Here is a 21,926-nt window from a genome sequence, read left to right as displayed (position 1 = left end):
GTCAAGATTTTATTATGTCATCATTTCACTAATAATATTCTTAAAATAATAAAATAATATTGTAAACAAAATAATTAAGATTATTTTTAGTGAAATGCTAACATAGCAAAATTCAGACTATTAAATCATTAAAAAATAGTTAAAATTTAAGAAAACCTATTTTGTGAAATAACCCAAAAAATTTAGAGGATTTGAATTCCCTCAACTTCACTTCAGGCATTGGTTACTTTCACAGTACTAGTCTTGTCTTCCACCTTTCAGACAAACACAAATATACTCATGGATCACGTTCACGAGTATTTCCCTTTCACACAGCACACAGACCAAAAAAAAAAAAAATCTCTCCTTTCTCTTATCGTTGAAAATTGAAAACTGAAAATACTGTAGTAAAATAATTTTTAAATATGTGAACAGTATTATAGGACCCATTTTTTTTAAAAAAATGGCTGAAAATAAAATTTGTAGATCCGTGAACCGTGTACAAATGCACTGTTCAAGGAAAAAAGTGACTGAAAAGTTAGAAATATACCGTTACTGTTCATAAACAGTAGCCGCTTGTCCCCTAAAACGCGTGCTGCAGCAAAAAAAAAAGGTAAAACGCAAGAAAGTCAACAAGTGCGGCTGGAAAAAAAATGAAAAAAAAAAAAAAAAAAAAAAAACTGCAAAACACGATTGGGCTAAACGCAGACGTCAAAATGCTCTATCCAAACACCTTTTTATTATCCCCCGGCCTGCGGCTAATTTCTACTACACGATCTCTTCACCTCAGAATTCATACTAGACTTAATCTCCGTTCCTTTTCCTCTCTTTTCCCCTTTAGCTCTTTATCTTTATTTTCCTGATTACTGTTTATACTTTTGTTTTTCTTTTATAGTTGGTGGAACTCTGGCTACTCTATAGAGTTGTGGCTATCTTGAAAGGTCATTTTTCTTCCCACTATTTCCTCCTCTTGTCTCTTGATGAAAATAGGGCAAATTTAAGAACATAGGGCTTCTACAAGTATCCATTCATATATTTTGGTATTAGGAGCGTACTGGAACAAAATGAAAACAGTTCTGGAAACGCTATTGTATGTTGAATCATATGTCCTTTTGACAACGCTCCTGATAGCCTTTCTTACGGTCTTTGGATCATGGAGGCGACGAAGCCACAGTTTGAAGCTCAAATATTCGATATGGGCATCTTACCTTCTGTCTACGTACCTGATAAACTACACCATGGGCCTGATGAAGTCAGCAACATTCCGTAATGAATTGTTTTCTGTTTGGGCGACGTTTTTGATTATTTTTCTTGGAAGCGCTGATTGCATCTCTGCCTACAGCCTTGCAGACAATGAGAATCGGAAGAGATATAACTTGGAACTTTTTGTCCTGTATTTTTGGCTGGGCTGGCTGATAGTTGTGCATACTCACAAACACGAATTTATGATTCCACTCTATCTCCTCTATTTCTTGTCTTTGAGAAGGACAGGAGGCAGAGCCAAAGCTTTGGAGTCAGCAAGCAAATCATATGGTTTGGTGAGAAACACCAAATTGGTTGCAGACTTCATGGAAGATGAGAGCAACAAAGGAGACGATGAAGCAGATCCTACTTGCATGAAAGGCTACAAGTATTTGGTAAAAGGCGAAAAGAAGGCAAAGGTGAAAGTTAAAGCACCATACTACCATATGCAGTTTGAGACGACAGATGATCGTAAAGTCATTACCATTGATATGATCTGGCAATGCAAAGGGAGACTCTTAAGCTCCACCGGAGATCCGGACGGGCGACTCAAAGATATCTGCCTTTCCTATGCATTGTATAGGCTTCTCTGTCGTAGATTTGCAAAATATTCCTTCCCTGAAAGCTCCCACCCTAAGACATGGAAATTTGTTCGATATGGGCTTCTTTCCAAAGAAGGTGATCATGAGAGAGCATTCAGAGTCATTGAGCTGGAGCTCGGATTTCTTTATGATCTCTTTTACACAAAATATCCCGTTTTATTTGCCAAGGGACTTCCATTATTAAGAAATTTTGAGTTCATTATTGTCATTATTGGTTGTTGGGTTGTGGTTCCCACTCTAAACGACTACCATAAAAGAAACACAAATTCTGATGATGTTCACCTCATGACAACAAGTGGACGTAACCTTGATGCTCTTCTCACAGGAGTAGTTTTAGTCGCTATACTTTTCATGGAAATTGTGCAATTTTTGGTTCTCAACTTCTCCGATTGGGCTAAGGTACAGTGGCTTTGCTATTATGTTGAAAAACCCTTGTGGCATAATAAATGCATGGAGATGATCATACGAGCTATATGTCATAGGAAATTGTTAAAACCTTGGGATAGAAAACTTGCCCAATATTCTCTTCTTGAATCTTTTAGTCATAACCCTTCCATATTGCTCTACAATCGTTGGACTTCTCCTTATATAGGTAAGCCGAGAAATGGTCTAAAACAAAGTGCTCACGTCAAATTGCCGATGGGAGTGAAGAAAGCAATTATTTACTCTCTAAAGACCAATGGGCAGCGATTGACAAATGGGGTAGCTTCTCTGAGGAGAAACGGAGTTGAGAATGAATTCTCTTGGGCATGTAGACTTGAGACACAGACGCATGTTATCATGGTCTGGCATATAGCCACCAGTCTTTGCGAGCTCAATTTATCATCACAAGTTATTGTCACAAGGGAGGTCAACAAACAAAGGGAAAGCGAAGACTTCATTGTGGCAACTAACTTGTCTAAATACTGTGCCTATTTGGTGGCTTTTGCTCCAAGACTTTTACCTGATCATCCGTATATTACAGAATTTATTTTTGATCAAGTAGTTGTTGAAGCCAGGGAAAAACTCAAGGGATGCAAGAAAGGTATTTGCCAAAAGATTTTTACTTTATGCAAAGATGATCGCAAGAAAAGAATTTCCAAAGAGATGTTGACTTCAGACCGAAAGGATGATGAAGAAATCGTAGAGATTATTGAAAAGGGTGCTGTTCTTGCGAAGGATCTGCTAAAAATAATAAAAGACAATGGGCTGAGATGGAAAATTCTGGCTGAATTATGGGCAGAGATGATGTTGTTTGTGGCTCCCTCCGATGATGAAACTGTCCATGCAGAACACCTAGCCATGGGAGGAGAGTTTGTGACTCACTTGTGGGTATTACTCTCTCATGCTGGTATACTCACGCGAGATTCAGCTCAAGATGTTTGACTAATATTGCAGTTGTCCCTATGTGTTTTCCTTATGATTGTATGATATTGTGTGATTTCTCATGCATTTCCATTCCGAGTATGTAAAATAGATAGATGTGTGCCTCATTAAAAAAAAAGAAAAAAGAAAAAAGAAAAAAAGATGTGTCGCTGTGGTTGTATTGTAACGCGTGTTGTATATTTGGTTTGATTAGTGTTTGATCTTCTGTTATTTTTTTCGATTTGATTTCTTTAACCTTGGCATTGCTTAACGTGTTTCAAATTCATTAGAGTATCTGTTTTCCGATTTATGTAGAGAAGACATTTACTATTTTCCTGATTTAGAGTACATTCAATTTTCCTGATTTAGAGTACATTCGGATTTGAATGTACTCTAAATCAGGAAAATAGTTTTTGGTAAATTTTATATTAAATATGTGATAAGAAGTTAAAAGATAATTAAGCTTACTTTCAAAAAATAAATTTGAAGTTAAATTATTTGAATTAAAACTGACAAAAGTAAAAAGTAAAAAGATGTAGCCTAACTCACTCTCAGTCGGTGGGTTATCAATAAGACACCAATTACCTCAGCCTTAGCTAGTGGGATTTTTTGACTAAATTTGGGAGAAAAAAAAAAAAAAAAACTACTATGAAACAAATAATGCTATACGCACAATAATTTCAATAATTCTAAACATACACCCTATTGCATACTTTTTTTTTTTTTTGAGGACACCCAATTGCACACCTAATTTCACTATTTGCTTTTTTTTTTTTTTTGTAACTATGAATGGTGGACAATTTCTGCCCATATGAACCCACCACTTATCATTAAATACTAATAATCGTAAAAGTTGGTAGGTTATGAAATTTGGTGTAAGAATGGTTGTGTATGTAATATTGTTGCAATATTTTTCACAATAATTGAGATAATAAATTTTTTCTTTATTTTTATTTGAGTCTATCATTAACACCACTTTTTATCTACAAATTAAAACTTTACTTATACAGTTGTAAAATTTTATATAACTCTAAACTTATTAAGCATGATGTGAATGCTTTTAAGTTTAGTGTGGTTGTGTCCTCAATGGGAGGACGTGCCATGCAATTAATAGAATTTTGCCAAGTTTGCACCTTTCCCTGGCTATTACCCTAGCTTGAATCTCTTCTTATAAATAAGTCATTACTGAGCAATAAAAAATCTAGTACCATAAAAAAAAATGCACAATTCTTACCACAATTGTCTATAAGGGTTTATATGATAATAATAGGTAATCAATCATCGTTTGTCACGTAGAATAATTATGATAAAAATTGTGACTTTTTTATAAGGTACTAAAATTACTCTAAGAGCAAACATTTTAAATCATAATATGCTAATTAATATCAGTTACTATCACCCTTCCACCAAGTAAGTCTCAAAGAAGAACAAAATGTCAATTGAGCTATAGTTCATTCGTCTGGTTATTATGTATTTGTTGATTGCAAAGTTATTGTATTTGATTCTCCAATGAGTAAAGAATAATATATATATATATATATATATATATATATATATATATATATATATATAAATTACATCAACTCCCAATTTTAGTTTCATCATTAGACTACAGTATCTCTTAAAAAATTTCGGCATAAAGTTTAGACTACGGAAAGCAACCACAATCATCTTTCTCACAAGTCATAGAACATAAACCCTTTTTGCTTAGTCTTCCACTACAAAGAAAGATGTCTTCCACTATCAAATGCAAGTCTTTCATTTTTAAAGACAATAATTGCATGTGGAATATTATAAACACGATAGTTTTCACAATAGCTGATTGGACAAATTTTATCGATTCTTATTTGAGCATATCATTAATATCATGTTTTTACTTATCAAATTATTAAAATAAATTGTCTTTTTAATAGTTGTGATTTTTTTTTTTTTGTGTGGCATTAGACTTATTTGAATTCTTCTTAAGTAACACAAGCTTTTTTTTTTTTTTTGAAGAATTTGTGTAACAAAAGTTACAGGGGAGAAACCTTCATATGATTAAGTCATTAGTTTGAATCTCTCATTTTTCTTCCCATAAACCAAAACTCATTAAATACTAAACCATATCTTGCCTTCCATTACAAAAACATTATTATAAAAGCATCATTTTAAACTGGAATTTTTTTTTTTAAATTGTTAAATTGATTTTCTCTTCTCATTAATGAGTTTTCCATGTAAGAAAATCAACATCTTACTTCTAGATTGTTGCTAATATCTTCTAGTTTATGTTTATTATTGTACTCAGCAAATTTGATTGAAGTTCTCTATAAATTTGCACAACCAGGAAAAAAAAATATATTGAGACTTACACATGGTTGATGAAATGTTTTCTACATTTCCATTTCAATTCTTTTTGACAAATGTCTTTAAAAATAATTGGACGAAGAGCTTGAGGCTTTGAACATTCTTTAATTGATGGTTTATTTATTTATTTTTTAAACGGATTAATTGATAGTGTAGGACTCATATACATATACATATACATATACATATATATATATATATATATATATTGTTATGATTAAATAAAATTATTCCAAATACCATTATTTGGTACCTTACAGTTGATTGATAACTTGTTTTTTATATTCCAAATATGGAGTTAGATTTGTTTGTTCTGACCTACCTTTAACTATGTATTCATGAGAACTTTTACGACAAGTCCAAAGATAATAAAGTAAAACAAATACAACACAAAAGAAAGTTGTACAAAAATTGTCTTTCATTAATAATTCTGGCATACATTACATGCTAAGTTCTGATTACAAAGAAAGAGAAGTCCTAGGCTGGTCCCTAAACTCTTGGAGGGGGGTTTTGCTGAGAAGTGCTGGTTGCCTCGGTGTTTCTTAGCTCCAACTCAAAGGAAGACAGAACTTGCTTCCCTTTGTCTGCTGCATTTGTTGGAGGGACATTGGGCTCCACAGTCTGGCTCAAGCCTTTCTTGGCATCCCCACCCCCTTCCATCTCTTTGTTGGAACCTGAAGGTTCTGTAGGATCTGGAACGAGCTTTGGGGCCATAGGAGGAAGAGCAGGAAGAGTTGCCTCAGGGGCAGGAGCAACAGCAGGAGTCTCTTCTATCTCCTGTATGTCCAGGGGAAGCCAAACGTTCTCGGACTTCCTCAACTCCGAGGCTGAAGGAACCCCTGCTACATTTAGAGCTTCCCCTCAGACTTGCTGACAGTACTCCCGGCACAGGGCCGCGAAAGCCTCTGTCAGCTGCTCCTTTGTTGTAGCTACCCCTTCCTCATAACTCGCCTGCTTGGCGGCCTCCAGAGAGCGTTTGAATGCGTCGGCTTCCTCCTTCATTCGCGCAAGCTCCTTCTCCAAATCCGAGCGCTCCCTTTGGGCTTGGGCCAGCTCGTCATCTTTTTCACGAAGAAGCTTGCGCTGCCCTTCTATTTGAGTCTTCATAGTTTTCAGGCTGGCCTCGACACCGTCTCTTTCTCTTTTGAGATCAGCCACCTGAGAGACGAGTTTCTCATTTTCTGCGAGGGCTTGGCCTAGGGACTTCTCAGTCTCCATTCGAATGTCAAGTTCCAGTCTGGCCTTCTTCTGAGAGTCCTCTACAAACTTCTCGGCTACAAAGACTTCTTGAACGGCCTACATAAAGTGTTAGAGAATTAGATATAGCAGGACACTCATTAATAATCCAGTATTATGAAGAAGGAAATATTCATAAAAAATTAAACTTACCAGGGCTAATTCCCTTTTTAAAGACAGGAATAGTTGAGGTTGGCTCATTCTCTCCAAGGTTTCCATGTCCTTGGGCAGCAGAAGAGGGCGCTCCAACGCATCGGCCAGGTGGTGGGCGTGGCCTTGTTGGATTGCCCTGATACTAGACTGGCAGGAAATTGGTGCACCGTCCAGTCTTAGGTCAGGAGACCAGGTGGCCGGTGCTCGGCGCACTTCGGCCACATCTCTGATCTCCCCACTCTCGACTGAACGGGCCCTACCTTTGCCCTTGTCTAGCTTCTGCTGCTGAGTTGGCTACGGCTGTTGTCTTGGCCTTTTTTGTTTTTCGTCAGCAGTCTCCTCGGCCTCCCCCTTTCTTTTCTTTTTCGGCTCCTCAGCTGGAAGCTTAGGTTCGGCTGGAGGAGGGGGAGGTGGCAAGGATGGAAGAGCTTGGGACCCTCCTGCCTTTTTCTGGGCGACTTTTTCGCCTCTCTTGGTCAGAAGGCCGTGAAGTCTGTCCATGTCCTCCTCGGAGTTGTCTAGGGGGTGGGCAACAACGAACCCTGCAATTCCGGAGGCCTCGGTGGGCTCTTCTTCCTCGTCAGAAAGTACGACGAATTGGTTTCCTCGGGGTCTTTCGACGTCCTCGAGCTGAAAGTTATCTATTTCGTCGTCTAGTGTGTGTGAAGAGGACACTTGCTCTTCCGGGACAGCAGTTGCTTGGGAGTGTGTTGAGAGGGGGATTGCCGCGATAGGACGGCTGTACAGAATGGTGTTGGGGTCGTCGGGAAGGTCGTGGTCAGCTAAGAAGTGCGGCCTGGCTACGTGAATCCTTCTTCGCCTCCGGTCATCCGCAATTATTGCGTTCTCGATCTCCTGAAAGTCCGAGGAGATAGGTTTGTACCCTAGAATCAAATGAGCCGCCCTAAGTTGTAAGTCTTCGTTGACGAACACTTCGGAGCGTAGCACTCGATTCAAATCTGCAACGTTGCAGTGGCTTAAGCGGGGGCGCACGTTTTGCTTATCTGCAAAGAAAGACCTCCAAATAAACAAACATGGTCAGATTTGTAGAACATGTAATAAATCAAAGTTAGACGCTCAAGTAAATGCAAATGCACATTCCTAAATGATTGAGGGAGTTATAGGGTGGGAAGTTAAATCCTAAGGTGTCGCACTTGGATCTCCCCACTCAACTGGGCAGTGGGGGCTGTCGTGCCAGTTGCCTAAGACGATGAGATAGTCATCCTTCATGCCTTTATTAGACTTGGGCAAACAGGAGATTAACCTAACTACGCTGGAACGGGATTTGATGTAATAACCTACATTGGTAAGTTTATGGCACTCGTACATGAAAACAACGTCGTGCCAGGTAAGGTTGAGACCCATCTGCTCGTTTAGAGCGTCGACGCTACCCAAAACTCTAAAAACGTTGGGAGCGCATTGATCGGGACACAACCGGTGGTTGCGGAGGTACTCCTTGGTTACGGGTTTCATTGGGAGACTCATCCCACCTTCTACGAAAGCGACCATTGGGATGATGACCTCTCCGGTTTTCCTAGAACCGGCCACGGCTTCCGCCGGGCAGTATTTTAAACCTACGTCGCTGGGAATGCGATACTTGGTCCTAAAGCCTTCCATCCCAGCGGCGGTATCAATTAGACACATAAACTTTCCCATCAGAAAGGAACGAAAGACTAAGTTCTAAGAGGGAAAACGGTTAGAAGGGGAGCCGATGACAGGATCCGAGGAGAATGGGTTAAAGAAAGAGGAATAATCACTTACAAATTTGAAGTTGTGCGAATTTCCACGGATTTGTGCAGACAAAAGGTGATTACTGATGTTTTGATGGGATTAGCCTCTGAAGAAATAAATGAAGGCGCAGGTTCCCGAAGCGTCACGACGTGCGGGAAGCGGCCTCGAAATTGCACTTGTCCCGCCCAAATTTTCATGGAGTAACAAGGGCCGTTGGATGCTCATTTCATCGTTGAACGTGGGGGACAAGGTGTAACTTACGGTAATAAATACGCGCGTTTTTGAAAATAAAACCGCCAAGTGGCATCCTCTGGAACGCGAAACGGTCTTCACACGCGCGGTTATTTACAAAACGTGTGGGGAAAGTTCTCGTTGGATCAAAACCCTATTTTTCTCCTCGGATGGTGAAAAATAGAGTTTTGAGGGGCTATTGTGGGGAGTAAAAAGACCCAGGTGGGCATATGGGCCTTTGGGCTGTAGCAAGGAGGGCCGACCTGCTCTTAAGCTAAGGATCTGTTAGTACTGCAAATCGGTCCATACGCCGAGGGTCCGAGGACACATCCGAGGGTAAGTTTCTCCTCGGATAGACCCAGGAGAACTCGAAACTTCACCATGAAGGTCAAGGCAATATTCCGGAAAGACTGTTGGTTAAAGGGGGGGAAACCCTGAACCTTCGAGGTACACCGGTATTAGAAAGATACCAAAAGCAAAGGCTGCCACCTCCACATTAAAGACTCTGCATCTACCTCTCTGGCCGCATTAATGGGGAAGTGACCCCTGAACAGTAGAACTGAAACTTCTGGTCACTATTCAAAGGCACTAAGAAAGGAAATATCTAGGAGGGAGTGGGATGGAGCAACACGTGGATAAAGCGTCAGAAAAAGAAGTATTTAAGGGGGATGAACGCCAGAGAAAGGGGGGTCGGTAACAAAGAAAGAAATTAAGAATTGTAACTTCTAAGAGAGAAAGAGAAATAATATAGAAGTAGTCTTCGGCTTACGTTCGAGGAGGTCTATTTGCAATTATCATTTGTTATTTACAAGTGTTTGTAATTTTTAGCCTGTTATCAAGTTTTCAGTACTTCTAATCTAGATTTCAAGCCCACACTCTACAAATTTCATTGTTTAAGGCTCATTGGGCCTGAGCTCGTAATTGTCTTTGGATCCAAGTGCAATTGTGCACTTACAACTTGTTTACCCTAAAATAATTAGTTTTTCATGTGCTATGATAATTGATGAAGTGGTAACATTATTTTTCTTTAAATTGCTTACAAATTACATTAATTAATGATTGACAATTTTATTTTTTATACCATTTTTTCCCAATTAACAGTTCTGAGAAGTAAAGATAAATGAAAGATATTCTGTCAAATTAAAATTATGTGAACTCCCAAAACCTCTCGATGGTGTTCATAAAAGATAAAACAAAGCAGTTAGCATCGGTGTGGTTACTATGGACTTCAATCTGGGTTTTTAATATTGGGCTTAATGTAAAGTGAGTTTAGGTTTGGGTATTTTAATTTTTAAGTGGGTTTGAACTTTGGGTTTCTACTAGCTAGGCTTGGACTTGGAGCTTACTTGGGCTTTTAATTGGTATTGGGTTATTGTATGTGATTTTAGAAATGAGGGTTTTTTTTTTTTTGATAGAAAGTTTTGTGGCTACCATGTTTGGGTGACTAGAAATTTGACATAGTTTATGTAGATTGCAGAGTGTCCAATGCCCTTTTCTCTCTATTTAAACTAGAGGCCGTGGATTCTCTTGTGGCTTTTAGATAATTTATAGAATTAAATGATGATTTTAATCTTAAATAAGGCTTGAAATAAAAATCCCCAAACAAAAATTAGGAGAAAACTGTGACAATTGTGTGATTCAAAATTTGACTTTTTTTTTTCTTTATATGCAAATTTGATAACTGTTATTTATTATCATGTCAAAACATTAATATATATTTTTGTGTAAATATTGTCCAAACTTGTCTCAAATATCTTAGGTAAAGACAAAATACTTTACCAATTTCTTCTTTTTATACACTTCTTATCCACAAAAAAATTATAAAATAATGAACCACTGCACATGTATATTACTTTGATAAAGGACACGACAAAAAAGAAAAATTATTTTTTTTTGGGAAAAAGGGAAAGGACAGCTATGTGTGCGTTTGAGAAGCAATGAAAATTATAAATTATTTCACTATTCAGCTTATTTTTACTACTATTTATGGGTCTCATTGCACTTTTTGATACTATTTATGAGTTTCACTGTATTATTTTAATTAACTTTTATCTTTATCTATAGTACTTTCAGTAATAAGTTTTTTGTTTCAATAAAATAAGCAGTATCCAAATAGACTCTATGTATACAAAGTTCTGCACGTAATTGAAATCTCTCAATATATAATAAATTAATAATATTATTTTTAAAATTTATTACCTTTATAATATTTTTACAACAAATATTATAATACTTTTATAGTAAATAATTGATGGTAAATTATTATAATTTTTAAAATTAATTCAAAATTTAATTACTTTTTTGGGAACACTATAACAATTACAAATATATATTGAGAAAAAAAAAGAACTAAAAAGAAAAACTATTTTTTAAGAAAAAAAGGGGGCAACTAAGTATCTAAGTTCTGCAGGTAATAAAAATGGATGTATATAACATTTTTATAATATTTTTACAATAAATAATAAGTGGTAAATTTTTTTTTAAAAAAATAATAAATTTAAGTTTTTATTAGTTTTAATTTAAATAAATTTTTTTCCTTTTAGAATTTAGGATTTGTTATAACATTTTTTATATCCTTTTGCGTGCAAACTGTTGAAGTGGAAGAAGCGAGGGAAAACAGGCTGTCCTGTCTGGTGTCCACTCTGCAGTCTCCATTGTCAACCTCTTCTCTCTCTCTCTCTCTCTCTCTCTCTCTCTCTCCAAGTTATCTCATTCGATCCACTGAAACGCTAAGCAAACTCAAAGCAACTGTGGAATGTGGAAGCTCAAGAACGGTGCAGAGACAGTGAGAGAAGAACGTAACAATGATGATGAAAGTGGTGGCAGCACTGGCAGTGAAACGTGGCTGAGAGCTTTGAACGGTCACTTGGGACGTCAAGTTTGGGAGTTCCACCCAGAACTAGGCACCCCAGAAGAGCTTCAGCAGATCGAAGATGCTCGACGCGGCTTCTCCGATCGGCGGTTCGAGAAACGCCACAGCTCTGACCTTCTCATGCGCATTCAGGTCTGGTCCCATGTACCCACTATCCTAAATCTGTTCAATTTTTCTTTCTTTCTTGCTTGTTTTAGTTCTATGGTGAATATGGTGAAATGGGTCGTTTTCACTTTTGTTTGTTGACTTACTTGTTAGTGCCATTTCTCAATTTTGTTGAATCTAATGGTTATATGAAGTTTTGTATTTGAGATCATGATATGGGGTCTGTGATTACCAAGATAAGAGTGGGGTTTTCACTTTTTCTTTTTTTGTTGGTTAACTTTTTTGTTTGTGACATTTCTCAGTTTGATTGAATCTAATGGTTATATGAAGCTTTAGTTTTCTGCTAGATTTGGATGAATTGGAGTGTGTTTGTAATGATGTATGTGTTGACAATTGAATCGAGATCATGATGTGGTGTCTGTGATTATCATATTCTGACCACCAGTTGTGAAGTGGGGTTTTCACATTTTGGATGAAATTTAAAGGCCACTGCTTCCTGGATTTTGCATTGTAGAATTCAAGAGAATACTTCCATTCCAAGCGCAAAAAGATAAGGAGATAAGAAATCACCTTGTCTAAGTCCCTTACCTCCTTGGATAGAATTGTATCAACTTAAGGGCCAAAGTAGGGTGGTGAAAAATTCTAAAACTCAAGAGACTTATTCAGGCCTCATCTCAAGTTCCTAGTGGGGCCTGGTACTGAAATCTACTTGTGGTATGACAATTGGCACCCTGAAGGTCCTTTAATCCAGAAATTTGGTCATAGAGTAATTTATGATTCCTACATTAATTGAAGCTAATGGTTGTATATACTTTTAAATTTCAATTCAGATTTCGATGGATTGGGTGTGTTTGTATATGTGTATATACTGAGAAATTGAGAATTGAGGTGGGATCATATTCTTCTTCTGAGCTCATGGAACATCTTCTGTTTGATAACAATTATAAATCTTTGTGGATTCTATGATATATTAAGTGGGTCTGTAATCATCAAGAAAAGAAAATGTAGACTGTGTATGAAATGATTTATAGTATTTAAATTTTTTGTTAGTGGCATTTATCAATTTTCTGGAAACTAATGCTTAAGAAAGGATACGCAATTTTACATTTTTTTTAATCAGAATTTAGATGCACTGGGTATGTTTGTCTTAATGTATATATTGTGAATTAACTTAAGGTCATATTATCCTTAGGCAATTACTTTTTGCTGGGAACATATTGAAATTTGTAATTGACTTGGTTTTTTCTATTTTTCTATCTGTACTAATTGATTCACAGTATGTTGCTTTACTTTTTCCTCTCAAATTTAGTTTGCAAAGGAGAATCCATCTGTTTCTACTGTACCACAAATCCAAGTACAAGATACAGAAGAACTCACAATGGAGGCAGTTACAATCACATTACAAAGGGCCATCAATTTCAAACCAACAATTCAGGCACGTGAATCACATTACAAAGGGCCATCAATTTCTACTCAACAATTCAGGCATGTGATGGTCACTGGCCGGGGGATTATGGGGGTCCCATGTTTCTAATTCCTGGTTTGGTAAGGATGAAACCTACAAAACGGAATTTTTTCTGTAAGAGTGGGGAAAAAGAAAGCGATCTCATAATTTTGTGTAGTAAAAGTGAACTAATCTATGTATTGTGGTTGAATTTGAAAGCACACAGTTTCATGTTATAAGATTAGCATATTTGATTTGAAAATTTGTTGGATTTGCAAAATGATCTGGTAGAGGTCTGGTAAGGCTTAGCAAGGAATGGGTAAAAAAAAACAAAAAACAGAAGAAAAATGAAGTTCTTTCACTTCTTGAATTTTTCCTCTAAAGTTATCTTGAGCTGACCTGAAGTGTGATCCTTCTTATAAATTGCAATAGGTGATTACTCTTTCAATTACTGGAGCACTCAATACCTTCTTATCAAAAGAACATATACGGGACATCTGCGGATATCTGTACAATCATCATGCAAGAATATTTTCTTGCAGCATAGAAAGTTTTATATATAATGCTCCTTTTCCACTTTGAATTTCACTTTTAGTCACACTGTTAACAAAGGGATAACTGCCTTACTAATAATTTATTTTTTTTGTCTTCAATTTTGTGGAAACCTTTTTAATGATTTTATTCCTCATACTCTGGTAAATTGCATATATGATTGATGAAAACATTATGAATTAAACTCAATAGAGCTTTGTTCTAAACTTCTAATTACTTTGGGTGTGGTAGTATTAATATTGTTAATGAAAAAAAGAACTTGAAATGGTGACTCTTCTAATTGCAGAATAAAGATGGGGGTTGGGGTCTACATATTGAGGGCCCAAGCACCATGTTTGGTACTGCACTAAATTATGTTACTTTGAGATTGCTTGGTGAAGGAGCTGAGGATGGATTAGAGGCAATGGAACAAGCACAGAAATGGGTCTTGGATCATGGTGGTGCCACTGCAATCACTTCATGGCGGAAAATGTGGCTTTCAGTATGAACTCATTGTTATTTTTTGTAAGATATTGCCAAAGAAGTTAATACCTTGAAAATATCAACTGACTTGTGGTTGATTTTCTCTGGTTTCAGGTACTTGGAGTGTATGAATGGTCTGGGAATAATCCACTGCCGCCAGAAATATGGCTCTTCCCTTACCTTCTTTCCTTGTCATCCAGGTCTCTATTTGACTGCTCTTTCTTATACCATTAACACAATGTATGTTCAGTTTTGTCAAGGAAAAAGTATCATGTATTGCTTATGGTTTAAAAATCTTACTAACATGGTTTAGAAAACATTGGGAAAATGTCATATATCGCTTAAAATTTTTTCAGTCTGCATATTCTCTGTTAAAATTTGTGAGGAAGAACTTTGATTCATGAGTGTCAATTAAGAGGGTTGCTAATTGCAGTAGAATGGCTTTGTCCTCAGTTTCTTGGTTATGAATTTCCATGTTTTCTATTAATAGGAAGGATGTCGTGTTATTGCTGAATGGTTTATTTGCCCATGTCTTATTTATATGGGAAAAGATTTGTCGGTCCTATCCCGTCCACAATCCGATCGTTGAGAAAGGAGCTTAATACGGTTCCCTATCATGAGATAGATTGGAATGAGGCTCGCAATCTTTGTGCGAAGGTAGGTAAAAATTATACCTTTTCTTCTCCTTTAAGTTTTCTACATTTAAATTTTACCCTTCCACACTATAATATTTTTTATTCTTTTTTCAAGCTCTTGCCGTTGCACAGAAAAATAATTCAAATAGTAGGTTTCAAAGACACTTCAAAATAGGAAGCACAGATACTTCAAAATAGCAGCTGTATTGGATTAATTGAAATTGTATAAGTAATAATGATTGCGTCAAGATTTAGAATTGTAATAAGATATTAATTAATACTGCAGAGTTTGGTCAGGCTCCCAGAGGGTCAAACTTCAAACCCATTTCTGTCCCAAACTCAAATTGTATCATGATTTCCTATTCAAAACCATTATCCATAGTATCAAAAAATGCGGAATTCATAAACAAAAAATGTCACATCAATTACAGATATGCATAAAACCCTATGGTACCCAGAGTATCATTATTGCTTACTACAATTTGCTAGCTTTTAGCACTTTCCAACACCATCAAGGTTTTATTTATTTTTTAATTAAAAAAAAAATCATATCTTAGGTTTGTTGTCTATTGAATATAAGCCAACATATTTTTTGGGGCTATGTGAATGTAAGCTAACTATATAACTATTGCTCTTAAGTTTTACTAACATACCCTCTGAATTGGTCTGAAAAAAACAACTGAATTAGACAATGAGCTAATTTGAGTTCATAGATACATTAAAATGCAATAGAACATCTGATTCAAAATAAGATTTAATATGCAACTTCTGTCATGTTTGTGGTCTCTGTTGATGCTTACATGGGTTGCTTTACAAATATTGTTAGGAAGATCTATACTACCCCCATCCACTGGTTCAGGATATCCTCTGGGGATCTCTATACTATGCCTATGAACCTGTTTTTATGCGTTGGCCTGCAAAAAGATTGAGGGAGAAGGCTCTACAAACTGTAATGCAGCATATCCACTATGAAGATGAAAATACTTGGTATATATGCATAGGGCCTGTCAATAAGGTAATTTTTTTTTTTAAGAGGTGAGAGAGAACTAGAGAGCAAGGTTTGACACTGGAAAATTTTAATTTGAAGCTATGAGGAAAAATTGTTGATAGTTATTCAAACATAATATCAATTGAAGAGTTAGATTAATTAGCTTCTTTAGCTCTACACCTTCACTCAAAGGCACTCACTGTACTTGTTGGTAGTTCCATTGAGCTATTGGCCTTGTATTTTGTGGATGATGCAGGTGTTGAATATGCTTTGTTGTTGGGCGGAGGATCCAAACTTAGAGGCTTTCAAATTACATCTTCCAAGAATCTTTGATTATTTGTGGATTGCTGAAGATGGCATGAAAATGCAGGTTCAGACATTTACTGTTAAACAGTTTTTAACTGACTTAACAAGCATTTCTCTCTCTCTCTCTCTCTCAGTATTCCCCCCCCCCCCCCCCCCCTTCTTCCTCTCTGTGGGGGGAAGACCTTCTTAGTATTTTTTTAATTGTTCAATGAAGTATATAGAGCCCATGATTATGTTTCACTACCTCAAATATTGAGAATTATACGTAGTGTGTTTGTATTGATTTTGATGTAGGGTTATAATGGGAGTCAATCATGGGATACTTCTTTTGCTATTCAAGCAATTATATCAACTAACATTGCTGAAGAATATGGAGCAACTTTAAGAAAAGCACATGACTACATAAAGGATACGCAGATTCTCCTTTTGCAGAATTTTTTTATTATTATATCTTAAAATTATTCTTTTCATTTTTTCATGACCAATTGTGGTTTGCTTTGAAGGTCTTAGAAGATTGTCCTGGAGATCTAAATTTTTGGTATCGTCACATTTCAAAAGGTGCTTGGCCATTCTCAACTGCAGATCATGGATGGCCTATTTCTGATTGCACTGCAGAAGGATTGAAGGTAAAGTTAGAACAAACAGTTCCATACTATATAATGTAAAAAATTTCTGATGTCTATTTCTTTGTGCAGGCTGTTTTATTACTATCAACATTCCCATCAGAAACAGTTGGGAAGTTGTTAGATTTGAAGCGGTTATATGATGCTGTAAATGTTCTCCTTCCTTACAGGTGATTGTTAGATATGTTGCATTTTTAGAAGCTCAAAGTTGGAGTCTGACATAGCGAGTTTAAAAAAAAATGTTAACAGATTGAGAAAAGACATAATAGTTTACTCTCATGATTCTTGTAATTGACTTAAGTCAGCCGTTTAACTCAAGGCTTTGTTCATCTGGGTAGAAGTGACTAGAGTAATTTATAATATGTACATTTCCCTCACTGATGGCAGCAAATTGTGCCTTCAGCTTGGGCTTGCTTAAATATTTAAGTATTAAAAGAATGTAGGTGTTGGCAGTACTGAACTCTGAACATCCAAGGATTTATCATTTATTCACAAATGATGAAAGTATTAACCTGAACATTTATTGTCTTTTTTTCTCTGAAAAATGTAGACATTACTCTGAAGTTCATAATTCTCATACCTCTGGTTGTTCTTTTTTATTCGGATAGATATCTTCAGAAGATAATAGTGGAAGAGGAAAAGAAATTCCTCCAACAAAGGATGTAGTTTGTCTACTCTTTAGCTTTTTGTACATATATCTTAATGTCATGAATGCCTTAAAGAGTCTTGGTTGATTGGATTAGATGATATGCAGAGTATTAAATTTGGTTATAAGCATGTTGGGTTTTTTTTTTGTTTTTTGTTTTAATGTTTTATTACTCTTTCCAGAATCATACATCTGAAGGTGTGAAGTAAACATAGAATAGAATGTGGCACTTTGAAGCTTTGAAGTTTTATGCAATTCTTAAAAGAAAAGAGTTCTGTATACGAACATTTCTGCATGATATGTGCACCTGACTTTATTGTTCTTCCATTTTGTTGTGATATATATTTTTGTTTAGTTTGCTTGTCTCTGGTATTGTTAGCAGATTAGTATGCAATTCAGTAGCTAGTGAGTTATAAACATTCTAATGGATGTTCTTAGATCACTGCAGAATTCTAATGGTGGCTTTGCAACTTATGAATTAACTAGATCCTACCAGTGGTTGGAGGTAACTATTATAACTTCTTAAGGCTTCTTTCTTTTACTTTTACCTTTAGTTTTAAATAATTCTTCTGACCATGAATTTGCTATGTCTTGAAAGTTTGAATTATTGCCAAGTACCCCCTTATTAAGAGCTTCATGACTCAGCTGGCCCTGTTCTTCCAGTGATATTTGAACTCAAATACAATGAATGTTTAGGCTTAGCCTTCACTTAGAAAAAAATTATAAATTACTTGAGAATTGTTTTTCCTCATTCATGTTCTTAGACATATATTATATAACTCAGCCCTAGAATCTTTTTTGACTTTTGGCTGCACCAATATTGTGATTCATACTAATCCATTGGAAGAAAACCATCAGTGTTTGGAATGACACTTTAGAACCTATTCCACCTTGAATTTCATTGTATGGAAACCCCTTGAATTGAGATGGCTAAAATACATTAGGGATTTTTAGTTCAGAAAACTAACCTTGATTCAGAAACTTAAAAAAAACTGAATTTTTACTGGCATCCTTACAGTCTACCAATGATACTTGTTTCCAGAGTAAAAGACTTTCTTACATGTCATGGGACTCAGCTCATGGCTCCTATGTTAGCTCTGGTTGGTAATCACTGATTGCCCAGATGACTTCCTATATAGATGCCTGTGTGGGTGTGTTTTGCATAGTCTATACTTTCCTACGTTGATTGAGAATTATATGACATTGATAGGGGATTGTAGGGAATTGAGGTCAATGAGCGCTCTACCAATGCCATATCACCCCCATAAGAAATGCTGGAGGGTAACACTGTAGGTTTAAAACTCACTGGGTGTTTGTGTAGACTTATCAATCTAAAAAAAAAGGATTGTAGGAAGTTGATATAGAGCAATGGTGTTTTGACCTGGGAAATTTAGGGTCAATGTGATGATTCACTCTATATAAGATTCTTTTTTGATTGTTAAGTTTGCATGTGCACTTAAGTGGGTTTTGAAACTATGGCCTTACCCTTTGCCCTTTCTTATGGGGAAAGAGGTGCCTTTTGAGCTAGAGGTCATTGGCAACTCCGTATCAATTTCTAATGATTTTATGGTTGTATTTAATTATGATTTGATGAGCTCTTTTTAGATATAGGGAATGTGGTAAAGTAATCATATCAGTTAGTAATTTATCCACACACAGTAGGTGTTTCTAACCCTTTATAGGGCAGTCAGTTGGAAATTCACTAGAAATTAAAATCTAGTTCTTTGTAATCCATATTCATTTGTTTATTCCCTCTTCTTTGCCTTTCTTCAGGTTTGAGCGGGGGATAAGGAGATGATGTGTGAAATGAAGATACTTTACTATGCCTATCTGGCTTTTAAGTGGTGACTTTGCAACAGTGGTCAAGTTATGTTATCCTAAACTCCATGTTCTTATCTTGTAATTGGCTGTATAGTTCATTTTATCCTATGCTGCAGGTTTATTGGAATGATGCTGAGATTATATTTGCAATGTCTGTTGTCTCCATCAATTTTCAGTTAATCAATCCTGCTGAAACCTTTGGTGATATTGTGATTGATTATCCGTAAGATTTCATCACACTTCATTTTGTAATTCTATTTACTTTTATTGAAAAATTCTAATATGATGTTAAATGAAGTGATTATGTAGATATGTTGAGTGTACGTCAGCAGCAATTCAAGCACTGACATTATTCAAGAAATTATATCCTGAGCATAGGAGGGGAAGAAATAGAAAATTGTATTGCTAAAGCTGCAGAGTTCATTGAAAAAATACAAGCTTCAGATGGCTCCTGGTTTGCTTTCACATTACTTTTCTATTTATATTCTGCATATTTGCTTGAATGTCTTTGTTATTATTGGTCACTAATTTCTCTCCCACTTTAATTTTGTATCAGTGCCTGAGCTTAACCTAATTAGTCACTTGTATATCTTGGAATTGTTTGAACTCTGAACAGTTATGAAATTACTTGCACCCAATTAATCAAAAATATTTAAATAGGTATGGATCCTGGGGAGTCTGCTTCACCTATGGAGGGTGGTTTGGGATAAAGGGGTTGGTAGCTGCTGGAAGGACGTATAAGAATTGCTCTAGCATCCGAAAAGCAAGCAATTATCTGTTGTCCAAAGAGGTTGCTTCAGGTGGCTGGGGAGAAAGTTACCTATCATGTCAGAACAAGGTCGGTACTATATTTAATTCTTATATTCTTCTGTAACTCCCATATGCAGGCCATCTTATTCTTTTCTTGAACAAGTGTATACCAATCTCGAGGACAATAGGCCACATATTGTCTTTACTGGATGGGTTATGTTAGCCCTCATCAACGCTGGGCAGGTACATTTGGTGAAGAATCATTTGGATACTCCCCCCTCTCCCTTTTTTATTTTTTGGCTTTGGTGCAAATCAACCTTTCAAATTCATTTTAGCATTTGGTTGCTAATATGAATTCGCCTTCCCATCTGTCTAAAGTTCCTTGCAGTAGGGTTATTAAAATAGAGAATTATCATGCATTCCTACTTAAGAGTCATGAAGGAAAAGTTTCAACATCATATTGGTAATGAAATATCAATTCCATACATTTCCTGCACTCGATGACATTTGGCCACAGAAAATAGCTTCTGATAATCATGCATTCCTCGCAATAAGGTTATTACAACTAGAAAATTATCATGCATGCCTACTTAAGAATCATGAAGGAAAAGTTTCAACGTCATATTGGTAACGAAATATCAGTTCCATACATAACCTGCACTCAATGACATTTAGCCACAGAAAATAGGTTCTGATAATCAGTTTTCTGTGTTTGATTGTACGCAATACATTAAACGAAAGAGAGAGTGGAAATTCACTTTTGTGAAAACTAATGGGATTTTTGAACAGTAATGTTTAAAAATCCATACAATATATAATTAATACTTTGATACACAGAGGTAATATTTGTGTTAATTTCACCAATCGTGTCTTGTATGAAAAACACATTCATCACCATATTTCTCATAATTTGAAAATTAAAGTGACTATCAGTTTTGGTTGATCGCATTCCCAGTTTCATTTAAATAAAAAAAACGTAATAAAAACCAGAAAATAAGGACAGGCAAAAAGAGATCAAGCTGGTTGTGTACTTTTTCTTCCCTACAGAAATTTATATCACCTACTGTATAATTTTTCTAGTCTCAATATTAATAATTGATTTTTTTTTTCTCTTCTGAAAGGCTGAGAGAGATTCAACACCGTTGCATTGTGCAGCAAGGATATTAATAAATTCTCAAATGGAGAATGGAGATTTTCCACAAGAGGTAAACCCAGGCATTGTTTCTCCATTTTTCTTTCCCATCAAAGCGAAATATTTCTTGAATGTGCAATTGTATTATGTTCTGAGGAAAGACAGGAACAGGCCAACAGTCCGTTTCAATGGCTTTAAAAATGCAGTCTCCTATTATATAAATTTGACTATAAAATAAACCACACCAAGATAAAAACATGTAAAACTTAGAAATATTCTTAGCATATTTTTACCAGGGATAGCTGACCATTCTCATTTTCTTTGAAGCAGGCGTGGTGATTTCCTTATGAATTACATGAAAGCAACCTGTTGGGTCCATCTTTCTTAGAGCCCCATTGGTACTGATTTTTGTTGCTTTTCCAGTGTCTTGGCCACTGAATCCGTTGTGCCAAAGGGTTCTCCTACCACTCTGAAGTAATTATGTCTTCTATTTCTCTATTTGTTTAATCTTATTCTCTTTTTTTAATTGATATTTAGTTTGATATTTATGTTATGAAAGATAATTTGGATCTTTTGTTTTCCAGGAAGCTAATAGTGTCTTGATTTCAACCAACAGGATTTTTCATTTGGAAATTATATAGCCTGGATAAAGAATTTACTTTCACTTCAGGTTGTTTTGACTTACTTCAATATGCTGTTATTTTGAAAGTGTTTTGTTAAAACTTGAAC

The 21,926-nt window shown here is 35.9% G+C and overlaps 1 protein-coding gene and 1 pseudogene across 1 annotated transcript; both read left to right on the top strand.

The window, feature by feature from the left end:
• The first annotated feature begins 1,043 nt into the window (after positions 1-1,043).
• LOC142635920 (uncharacterized) lies at positions 1,044-3,188 on the top strand. Its single transcript, XM_075809967.1, has one exon. The coding sequence runs from the start codon at positions 1,044-1,046 to the stop codon at positions 3,186-3,188; it is 2,145 nt and encodes a 714-aa protein (XP_075666082.1).
• An 8,267-nt stretch (positions 3,189-11,455) lies between these two features.
• Positions 11,456-21,669, top strand: LOC142633740 (cycloartenol synthase-like; annotated as a pseudogene).
• The last annotated feature ends 257 nt before the right edge of the window (positions 21,670-21,926 follow it).

This window comes from Castanea sativa, chromosome 5 (genome assembly GCF_040712315.1).
Source record: "Castanea sativa cultivar Marrone di Chiusa Pesio chromosome 5, ASM4071231v1".
Taxonomy (NCBI): Eukaryota; Viridiplantae; Streptophyta; class Magnoliopsida; order Fagales; family Fagaceae; genus Castanea; species Castanea sativa.
The sequence above is the reverse complement of the archived record's forward strand: the minus strand, read 5'-3'. Positions and strand labels throughout refer to the sequence as shown.

What these genes read in the sequence shown, in the direction of transcription:
- LOC142635920 (XM_075809967.1), top strand. Translation starts at nt 1,044, where the DNA reads ATGAAAACAGTTCTGGAAACGCTATTGTATGTTGAATCATATGTCCTT.